Source organism: Urocitellus parryii, chromosome 15, assembly GCF_045843805.1.
Source record: "Urocitellus parryii isolate mUroPar1 chromosome 15, mUroPar1.hap1, whole genome shotgun sequence".
Taxonomy (NCBI): domain Eukaryota; kingdom Metazoa; phylum Chordata; class Mammalia; order Rodentia; family Sciuridae; genus Urocitellus; species Urocitellus parryii.
Genome location: NC_135545.1, coordinates 47,648,984 through 47,660,085, shown reverse-complemented (window position 1 = coordinate 47,660,085; position 11,102 = coordinate 47,648,984). Strand labels below are relative to the sequence as shown.

At 44.9% G+C, this 11,102-nt stretch overlaps 1 protein-coding gene across 2 annotated transcripts in view; it reads right to left on the bottom strand.

Annotated features, from left to right (window-relative positions):
• Positions 1-110: 110 nt before the first annotated feature.
• Cog4 (component of oligomeric golgi complex 4) overlaps positions 111-11,102 on the bottom strand; it is a 30,549-nt gene continuing 19,557 nt past the window's right edge. For both annotated transcript variants that reach the window (XM_026399218.2, XM_026399219.2), the window contains exons 13-19: positions 6,550-6,612; positions 2,799-2,915; positions 2,346-2,438; positions 1,722-1,805; positions 1,412-1,513; positions 1,025-1,153; positions 111-811 (exon numbers count right to left, since the gene is read on the bottom strand). In XM_026399218.2, coding sequence (XP_026255003.1) covers positions 677-811; positions 1,025-1,153; positions 1,412-1,513; positions 1,722-1,805; positions 2,346-2,438; positions 2,799-2,915; positions 6,550-6,612 — 723 coding nt within the window. In that variant the 3' untranslated portion in view covers positions 111-676. The remainder of the gene's footprint in view (positions 812-1,024; positions 1,154-1,411; positions 1,514-1,721; positions 1,806-2,345; positions 2,439-2,798; positions 2,916-6,549; positions 6,613-11,102) is intronic.

The following is an 11,102-nucleotide window of genomic DNA, read 5'->3' as shown; positions in this document are numbered from 1 at the left end:
ACATTTCAGTACAACTGGCAGACCTGCCCTGCCTGGAACCAGCACACTGTGGCATCTTAGTAGTGTCTTTTTTTTTTTTTTTTTTTTTAAAGAGAGAGAGAGAGAGAGAGAGAATTTTAATATTTGTTTTTTAGTTCTCGGTGGACACAACGTCTTTGTATGTGGTGCTGAGGATCTAACCCAGGCCGCACGCATGCCAGGCGAGCGCACTACAGCTTGAGCCACATCCCCAGCCCCTTAGTAGTGTCTTTATTCTGATGTTTATTTGTAAACATCACAGCCTCTAGTCAAACCTAATTCCCAAGTCCCCAGATGCACCCAAGTCCTCTAAGGTGCTGGCAGGGGCAGCATGTTCGCTGCAGTGTTTGTGGGTAAGAGAATGACCACCCATGCAGAAGGCTAGCCTGGGCCACATGCTTCCTGCCTTGGCCCTCCCATCTCTCTTGGTGGGGAAAGGTTGTTCCCAAAGCACCACCCAGCTAGGTCTGAGGGCCAAGGATGGAGTGAGGGCCAAGGATGGAGTAAGTCCAGGCCTTGTTTTCCTGCTGTCCATAGTTGAATAGTCCTGAGCTGAAGGAGCTCCCTGAAGCCAGCCAGCCTCGCATCGTTCCTTGGCTATGGCTACTGAGGAACCAGTCCTTGAAGGGTGATGGTCTGGCTGGGCTCACTCTGGCAGCTATAGGCGCAACCTTTTGATGTCTTCACTGCGGAAGTCTATGCGCAGAGCCAGCACCTGACGCACTTCAGCAGGGGTGAGGCGCCATGTCAGTGGGCCAGAGTTGGCACCCCAGTAATCTAGGATCTCAGTCACCTGTGTGTAAAAAGAGAAACCACTCAGCAAGGTAGGGGGCTATCCTGAGGGAAAGCCCTGGGCTCCACCAAGGGCAAAGCAGGGTACCTAGGAAGGGGAAGGTATCCCACAGGGTTGGGCTGCTGATAGACATGAGAAAGTGACAGGGATCCAAAATTTTGTTTTTGCCTCTTTCCAGTCTCTTCCTGGCTAGGCTGAGGAAGCTCCACATACCCGCTCCAGATTGAGGATTGTGGCCATCTGGGAGAGCCGGGCAAACTTGTCTCTTATGGTCCAGGTTGTCACGGTGGTAAGGTAGGCAATGAGTGACCTCAGCTCCTTGTCAAACTGGAGACCACCCAGCTGAAGAGAACACAAGCCAACGTTCTGTTTAAGGTGGACAAGCAGCACTAGTCTCCAACTGCCCTCAGAACTGAGAGACAAGGCCAGCTGGGCCTCAGGCAGTGCCAAGTGGCTTATTTGCTCTAGGGCATTAGAAGCCAGGGCAGGATTGGGCCTACAAACACAGGGTCTGCAGGTGGCAGAGCACTGAAGTCTTGGGAAGGCATGACTTGTTTTCTTCAGACGAAAGAGGTGTGAATCTGGGCTCCCTTGACTTACCCGGTTAAAGGTGGATTTCAGCACCACTTTCTCCAACTCGACGGCAACAAGGCTGGTCATGAGGCTGGTCAGGCTGTCATAGATGACTGGGGACAGGCTGGCCTGCACAGAGGCGTGGTATCAGTGGAGTCCTGCCTAGCCCCTCTGTCTCTCACTGGAGTCTTCAGGAGAAGGGGACAATTACATAAGACCACGGGGGAGTATTTCCAAGGCTGGGGCTCAGAAGGGCTTTCAGAGTTTGCAGCAGGTGTGATAAGACACAAGCTGCTGGTGTGGGCAGAGATGGGTAGTTCCCTAAGCCCCCACTCACCTTGAACTCTGCCATTTGCTGTTCCAGGTTAAGGATGAACTGTTGTACCCAAGGGTCATTGGCCTCATAGTCATTGAATTCTTCCTATTGTCATGAAGCAAGGGCGGGTCAACATGGGCCTCTAAGAAGTACCACTTACTCCCACCCCTTCTTTACCCCGCTATGAAAAAAAATGTAAGAGGCCCTTCCTCTCTGTAGCCTCTGACTCCTTCAGTTCAGAACCAGTTAGTCTTCCAGGCAGGCAGAACTGCTGCATCACACCTCTAGCCAGGGAAGAGCCCTGGGCTGTGGAGCCATGACAGACTATGGCAAGGCACCTGGCTGCCTGTTTCTCCTGCAGCTCATGTTTTATAGGAGCGAAATCACTAGGCTAAGGGAAAAAAACTGAGTTTACAAGATGTGGGGCAAAAAAAGCCTCAGTAAAAAGAAACAGGTCTAGGCAAATTCCCTTCACATGTTTCTCTGATGTAGCAACAAGCTGTTTCTCGGAAGGAACCTAGTCTTTGAGAGGGAGGAGGCTGAGCAGTACGCTAAGGTCTAGTGTGATCAGATGGCTCCACAGTCCTCTTGCTGGGGTGGGGGAAGGGTAAGCCTGGGCTTGTGGACTGCAGTGGTCAGGCTGACCTCCTCGATGTTGTGGGAGACAGAGAGAAAGGTGTTGATCCAAGGCTGCACTTGTGGTTTGACTGCAGTGCTGTTGAGCTCCGTCAGCCCTTCCTATGCAATGACAGGGCAGAGACACATCAGTCACACATCCCCACCCTTTCCGTTTTTTTCTATCCCTCCCTCAAGTGCAGGGTACTCTTGCAGCTCTGAGGCCCTCTACAAACCCTATGGAAAGCAGAAAGGAGATCATGCTCATAAAAGGATCCAGAAACAAAAGGTCCTTTTCCAGATCTGTGCAGATTCAGGTCCAGAATGAAGTCCTGAGGTTGTTTTAGTAAACTCTCAAAAGAAGATTTTATAGTGCCTAGTTCTTAGCAGCACCTGTGACTAAGGGCAAACAGCAAGTCAGAGTAACCAGCAGGTTACTTTGAGTATCTTTCTGAGGTACCACATGGAGATTCTGGGGCTTACCTGTAAAAGGTCTCGGAATTTGTTGGACACAGCAGCCAAGTCAGAAAGGCAGCTGTCAAACTTGGCCTGGGCCTGCTCACCTCCAATGCCCTGGCTGAACAGCTTGGTGCAGTCACTCTAGGAGAGAACACAGCTTTAGATTACTAAGCACGCCTATGCCATGGGAATGGGAATGGTGAGGAAGTGCAGAGGAGGCCAATATGCAACCAGCCATCTCTTCTTCTCCTTCAGCCCTTTTTTGGGGGAGGGCAGGTACTGTGGATTTAACTCAGGGACACTTTACCATTGAGCTATATTCCCATCCCTTTTTAAAATTCTGAGACAGGGTCTTACCAAGTTGCTCAGGGTCTCACTAAGTTACTGAGGCTTGTCTTGAACTTGTGATCCTCCTGCCTCAGCCTCCTCTATGGCAGCTTTGACCTATCTTATGCAAGAGTCCTTATGGCCTTCAAAAAACCTGAATTCTATTCTTGTGGCTCTTCAGTTGGCTCCTACTTCCTACTGTAATATAGGGAGAGGGGAGGTGAAGAAAAAACATGCCAGAAATTTTTTTATACCTTTAGAGCCAGACATTTTGAGGTTCAAGTCCTGGATCAGCCATGTATTTGTTGAGTGACCTTGGGCAAATGATTTAAAGTTTCTGAGATTTAATTTCCCTATCCATAAAACAGGAACATAGATTCCTGTTCCCTCGGTGCTTGCGAATTGTATGAGATAATACACAAAATGCCTGGTGCATTGTAAGCACTACGGAGATACTCATCATTATCATTTTGTGGTACTGGGACCTTTACCCCTGAGTGACATTTCCAGCCCTTTTTTCTTTTGACAGTTTTTGTTGTTGTTATTTAATATTATTTCTTACTTATAGATATACATAAAATCTTTATTTTATTTATTTTTATGTAGTGCTGAGGATTGAACCCAGTGCCTTGTGTGTGTTAGGCAAGCACTCTACCATTAAGCCATAACCCCAGCAAGGGTCTTGCTAAGTTGCTGAAGCTGGCCTCAAACTTTTTTTTTTTTTTTTTTTAAAGAGAGAGTGAGAGAGAGAATTTTTTTTAATATTTATTTTTCAGTTTCGGCAGACACAACATCTTTGTTTGTATGTGGTACTGAGGATCGAACCCGGGCCGCGCGCATGCCAGGTGAGCATGCTACCGCTTGAGCCACATCCCCAGCCCTGGCCTCAAACTTTTGATCTTCCTGTCTCAGCCTCCTGAGTGGTTACCATGTGTTACCATGCCTGGCTGACACTATTATTGCTGTACTTTTTACCTCTTCAATATTTAGGTCTGACTGTCAAAGGGAAATTATCATGGTCATTACCGAGATTTAACTAAGGCACAGAGAATTTAATAACTTACTAAAGTCATAGCAGTAGGTTGTGGAACTGGGATTGTACCTCAGGAATTGCAGCTTCAGGGTGTTTGTTCCTGATCACTGCACTACAGCCCAGGTGTAGAGAACTTCATAGGGGTCCTGCCTGAAGCTCATGGTAATTTGGGTTGCCAGGAGCTTCCCACATTTCTTGTAGTAGTCCTTAGAAAGTCTGTGCTGTTTTGGATACAGCAGAAGCAGTGTGGAGAGACGCAAATGAACTGGTTTATTGGGCAGCAGACCCAGCTCCCACACTTAGCCTGTTCACCTCATCTGGAAATGGGTATCAGCCCCCTGAATCTGCTTATCACAAAGGGCTGCTGATGAGGCTGAGAAAGAGTATCTTTGAAATGCAAGTCTAATTTATGGGAGTTTCTCCGTTTTTTTGCTACCCACCTTTTCTTTTATTTGGCTAATTCTACTGGCTTAGTTATGAATGTCTAACATTTCCTAAAATTTTACTTAAAAATACAACAGATTGACAAGGATGAAGCCATGCAGAGTGCTGTGGTGTACGCCTATAATCCCAGTGGCTGGGGAGGCTGAGGCAGGAGGATTGCAAGCCGAAGGCCAGCCTCAGCATCTTAGTGAGACTCTGTCTCAAAAAAAAAAGGGGGGGGGGGCGCTGGGAATGTAGCTTAGCGGAAAAGTGCCCCTGGGTTAAATCTCCATTGCCAAAAACAAAACACTCTAACAGGCTGATGCTAGGAATACAATCTCAAGTGCCATGACTTAAAAACAATGATGAAAGCCTCCTGACACAAGAGACACATTGTCGATACATTGTGAGCATCACCTTATTTTATTCTATTTGAGAGCCTCCTTGGGGTAAATTCCTAAGTTAGTCCATATCTCCATATCCTGAGCTCAGGAACTCTGTTAGCTACTAGGCCTGTGTGCTGATTCCAGCCTCTTCCTTGGTCTTCACAGTGCCCACTTCACAACAGCTTGTGCAAGCAGCCCTTTACCTCTGCTGCAAAGCCTCTGCCTCTATAGTAGTACCCACTGGAGGCAGGACCCTAGCCTCCTTCGTATCCCAGAGGCTGAGTCTAAGAGTGGAGAAGAATTGGGCACCTCATTTCCTAATATTTAGCAAAGTGATTGATCCATGCTATTCTTTTTGTTTTGTTTTTTAATACCAGGAATTGAACCCAGAGGTGCTTTATCTCTGAGCCACATCCCCAACCTTTTTAATTTTGAGACAGGGTCTCTCAAATTGCTCAGATAGTTGCTGAGGCTGGCTTTCAACTTTCAATCCTCTTTCCTCAGCCTCTCAAGGAACTAGGATTATAGCATACACCAGCCATGCTGTTATTTAACTGTTATAATTAATAAGTATCATTGAGGGGCTGGGGATGTGGCTCAAGCGGTAGCGCGCTTGCCCGGCATGCGCGTGGCCTGGGTTCGATCCTTAGCACCACATACAAAACAAAAGATGTTGTGTCCATCGAAACTAAAAAATAAATATTAAAAAAAAAGTACCACTGAATGCCTCTTCTGTATCAGGTGGTTTATATTATTCTATTCATTTGACTATAACTTCCTTGGGGAAGAGGTTATGATTCCTGCTTTAAAAGTGAGGAGGCTGGGGCTGTAGCTCAGTGGTAGAGCATTTGCCTAGCATGTATGCGGCACTGGGTTTGATCCTTAGCCCAACATAAAAATAAACAAATGAAATAAAGGTATACCGTCCATCAACAACTACTAAATAAATAAACAAACAAACAAAAAAGTGAGGAGACTGAGGCTCAGGAAGGTTATGGAACTTGCCTAAAGCCACAGAACTGGTCAGAGATCAAGTGGAGATTTGAACTCCATAGTATCTGACTTCATAGTCCATGCAATTTCTCCTCAACACTGCTGCCTTCCTTTAAAATAACAGCAACTAAAAAAGTAAACAAACCAACAAGAACCCAGCTACTAGCTTGAACAGGGTTTGGGGATCCTTATTTAATGTCATATCCAGAGTTTTGTCATAAAAATAGTATACTTTTTTAATAAAATGTTTTCACCCTGTTTTTCATTAGGTTACCCAACAAACCCAAAGTAGGGCAGGGTAGAGATCTGTCCCTCATTTTACAGATGACAAAACTAAGGCTCAGAGAACTAAGGCTCAGAGTTAAGGGACTTGGCTAAGGTTCTATGACAAATATGAGCTGGAAGATCTAATTTGAATTCTATCTTCCTACTCATGGCCAGAGCTTTCCCCATGGTCCACAGATGTCTTGTTATCATGACAATCACTAATGAATTCCCCTGAGTATGGCTCTATGTGAGAGAATGCTCCAGTCCCCACCATAATGAGTACAGGGCTCTTTCCCAAAATGGCAAGCTATAGCTGCTAAAAGCTGATAGGCAATTTCCCTTGTACCTCCAGAGTCTTCTTCAGAGTGGAGATGTTTTCACTGCAGACTTCCACATTGTTCAGAGTCACCTGCGAGATGAAGAAGGAAAAACGTGAGGTCCTGTTCACTGTGCTTGCTGCCTACTCCAATGCCTGACTGGCTGTCAGTTGTACTCCATGAGGCTCAGAGAGGGCTCTAAGATGCTAAGGAAAGCCCGCATCACCGTCATCAGGTGGGATACTTAGGTCTTGGACTGGGGAGAATGGTGAACAAGGCTCACCCTTTCTTCTGTGCCTGATGCCAAGGCAGCAAAGCATCAGGACTGCACAGGTAGAGCCTAGTTTCCAAGTCTTTTTGCTCCATGAAACTTACAGGACAGAAATGACTCAGGCACACAGGTCAAGGATAAGTCCTGGCCTCCAAATTGGCAATCCTGGGCTAGGGATGTAAGGTCTGATGTTTACTTACCAAGAGCTTCCAGAGAGCCTGCCACCCAGTAGGCATTTTCTCAACTACTATCTCACTACCTCTACTGAATACCTGCCTAAAAGTTTTATCAGTTCCTGTTTATAGGAGTAGGAAATGATACTCTTTAACAGGTAAAATGGTTCACCAAGGTCAGCCGACATTGACAGACTAAATATTTACTGAGTACTTGCTATGGGCTATGCACTGTTCCAGACATCTGGGAGAAAGCAGTTCACCAAACAGACAAAATCCACCCGCTCAGGGCAGGGGAATAGCTCAGTGGTAGAGTGTATGTTCAGAATGTGTAAGGCCTAGGTTCAATTTCCAGTGTGCACAATGCACACACATGGCATAATACCATCTGCTACAATAGAGTTGACATTCTTGAAGGGAAATCTGATAGTAAACAAATATATGTATTATATTAAATATATGTCAGGTGGTGATAAATACTATGAAGAAAATAAAACAGGTACGGGAACAGAAACTCAAAAAAAGTGATAAGGCTGGCTGGGAACAGTGGTGCATACGCATAATCCTAGTGGCTCGGGAGGCTGAGGCAGGAGGATGACAAGTTCAAAGCCTCAGCAACTTAGTGAGGCCCTAAGCAATTCAGTGAGACCCTGTCTCTAAATAAAAATACAAAAAAAGGGCTGGGGATGTGGCTCATGGTTAAGTGCCCCTGCATTCAACCCCTGGTACCAAAAAACAAACAAAAAACCAAACCCCAAACCAAATCAAAACCCAAAGCTAGTGACAAGGCCACATGGTTGAAACCAGGATTAGAATTCAAGGGGGTCCCCACTCTGGGCCAACAGCTCCTTCTTTCATTACTCACTTGCCTTAGAGACTAGAAGCAGCATGTGACAAAAGTGATTATCAAGGCACAAACTCCTACAGCTACGTAGAGGAAAGCAGAACTGCTTTGATCTGCAGAATGCAAGGGAGGCTGTGTGGCAGAGTTGGTGGCTGAGTTGAACTTGTAAGGCTGAAATGGTTCTGAGAGGAGATGAGGGTGAGTACACTTCTGCACCCCATCAGCCTCTCCAGCTCACTATTCTATTTGGGATGTGTGTATACTGCTAGGTTTTGAAACCAGGGTCTCATACATGCTAGACAAGCTCTCTACCACTGAGCAACACTCACCAGCCCACTGATATTTTCTCAGGGGTACATAGTTTCCTGACATTATCTGGTATACATGTTTCTTGTCTGCTTTTTCCATTAGAATGAGATCCGTGAAGGCAGGACCTAGCCTGTTTTCACCACCACTATATCTCTAGTACAGTGCTATTTGACTTCTTGATAATGCAAAGATTCTAAATCTGAACTGTCTAGTATACCAGCCCCTAGCTATCTATGGTTACTGAGCACTTGAAATGTGCGTTACATGACTCAGGGACTGGATTTTTAAATATAACTTTAAGTTTTTAAGATTTTTTAAAATTTACTTACTAATTTTTGCAGTACTGAGGATCAAACCCAGGGAGCTCTACTACTTAGGTATATCCCCAGACCTTTTTATCTTTTGAGACAGTTGCTCAGAATGGTTTTGAACTTGCAATCATTCTGCCTTGGTCTGAAGTCACCAGGATCACAGGCATCTGCCACTACACTCAGATTAAATATAAATTTATTTTTAGTTCTAAATTTAAATTTATTTATTTATTTTTTGATACCAGGGATTGAACTCAGGGGCACTCGACCACTGAGCCACATCCCCAGCCCTATTTTGTATTTTATTTAGAGACAAGGTCTTACTGAGTTGCTTAGAGCCTTGCTTTTGTTGAGGCTGGCTTTGAACTTGTGATCCTCCTGCCTCAGTCTCCGAGGCCGCTGGGATTACAAAAGTGTGCCATCATGCCTGGATTAAATGTAAATTTAAATAGCCACTGTGGCTAGTAGCTATATGTTGGACAGCTCACCTATAGAACCTAGGATGGTGCCTGACATACAGAAGCTTATCAATCAGTATTTGTTGAATGAGTAAATTAAAGAATGCACTCTGGAAAAGGGATAATGTAAGAAAATGCAGAATGGCAGAAAAACTCTGAAATGTTTGGGAGACCAACAGAGCTCACAGACACACAGAGTGACAGTGACACAGATCTACAGGGGTAGGTGAGGTCTGACTAGATTTTCAGTGCTGTGCTGAATAGCTGGCCCTTTGTTCTGTGGTCAGTGGAATAGCACTGAGAACTCTTCAGAGAAAAGTTTTATACAGCTGGGTGTAATCCCAGTTACCTGGGAGGCTAAAGCAGGAGGATCAAAAGTTTAAGGCCAGCCTAGGGAACTTAGCAGGACTCTGTCTCAAAATAAAACAAAAAGGGGTAGGGATGTAGCTCAGACTTACTTGCCTAGTATGTGTAAGATCCTGGATCAATCCTCAGTACTATAAGAAAGAGAAAGTAAGGACAGAAGGAAGGGGAGACAGAAAGCTGAATGCCACATGAGCACTGCTATAGTGTACAAATACTATTCTATAGGTTGTGAGTGGGAGCAATTTGAGAGGTCTCAGTGTCTCTAGACTGGTGTCTGGTGGCATGGCCAGGAGGGCAGAGTAGGGAAGAGCCATAAGTCAGGAATTTAAGGATCTCAAGATATAAGGAGAACCCCAGAACTCCAGGGATTGAGCCTGGGAAGTCCTTCCTCTGACTGCTGCCTTTGCTGGCTTCCTGCAGTCTATACTGAAGAATCACTGTTGACAGTGCTGCTTAGGCCACTCTGAGTATGGAGGGAAAAGGCTACAGGCCACAACACAAACATGCTTATTTAATAAGTTTCCAGAGAAATAACTCCACTGTCTTGACAGCTGAAGGATGAAGGCCACAACATGAATGTTTCCAAGGCATTTAAGGACACCAAAAATAACTGCCATAAGGGGAAAATGGATTTGAATTCAGATGGTATTGATTTCAAAGTTTCCCTTGTACTGACAATCCTTGTAAGCATGGATTCACAGGGCTTATCCTGCTCATGAAAAATGATATGTCAGTACAGTTGGGAAATTCATTCTAATAGGCAAATGAATCAAAAGTGTCATAAAAGGTAGGCTCTGTGGAGTGATGATATTTTTAAGTGTTTGGCATAAGGAAAACTAGAAATTTGTCACCAAGCATTCAGCACCACCTTTCTTTTTGGCCTTATCTTCTGGATCCTCCAACAATGAAGCTTTCTGAATGGGAGGTCCTCATAGAGCAAGGAGTGAGTTGAAGGCATACTGGCCAGCCTTGAGGAAGTGTGGAGTCAAGTGGAAAACAGGACTGGAAAGATTTGGGAGGACTTAAATAGATGACCAGGTAAAGACATCTAACTTTTACGGGGTAGGCAGCAAAGTCAATGAAAGCTTCTGCACACAGAAATGAATGAATCTTTAAGTCAGTTCATGATGCTGGTTGCTGGAAGTTTTGGCAAATTTCTCCATAGGTACCACATTTCACAGGTAACAATTTCTCGGAGCTGATCCTCTTTTCTGGCAACAATTGCAACATCCCAGATTAAAGGAACTCATGCCCAGGGAAAATACTTTCAGTGACAAGAGTGAGTGGGGCTGCTTAAATAGTCTTCACACTAACCAGTCTGACAGACTGGTTAATGTGGTTCCCCTGCACAGGGACAAGGTAGATTTTAGTAAGTTAGGACTTCTGTCTCTAAAAACAACAGCTTTGAACTCTTTGGGGGTTACAGACTTCTTTAATAATCTGAAAGACTAAGGACCTTACTTATAGAAAAATGTATATATACAATTTTGCATCCATCCCCATCTATGGACTGGTGATGGAGAGCTCTGTTATTGGATGTTTCCTTCAGTCTCTGAGCCTCAGAAGCCAAGACTCAGAATCTAGCCAATATTAAGGATGGAGCATAATGGACTTGTGACAGTGCTATTCCCACTCGGGCCAAGAGGCATGGGCCAGAGAGGCCTGATAATGAACTTCAGAGTCCTGTCATGAACTGGATGTTACTTTCTATAAAACCTTTCATTCTTCAATGCTTCTCCATTTTCAACTGTCACAAAAATTTGCCCTGTAAGACTCATTGCTTCAATTGTACCTGTCATTTATTTGAAACAGCTAAGGGCTATAACAGGGTCACCTTTCCAAAGGAAGTT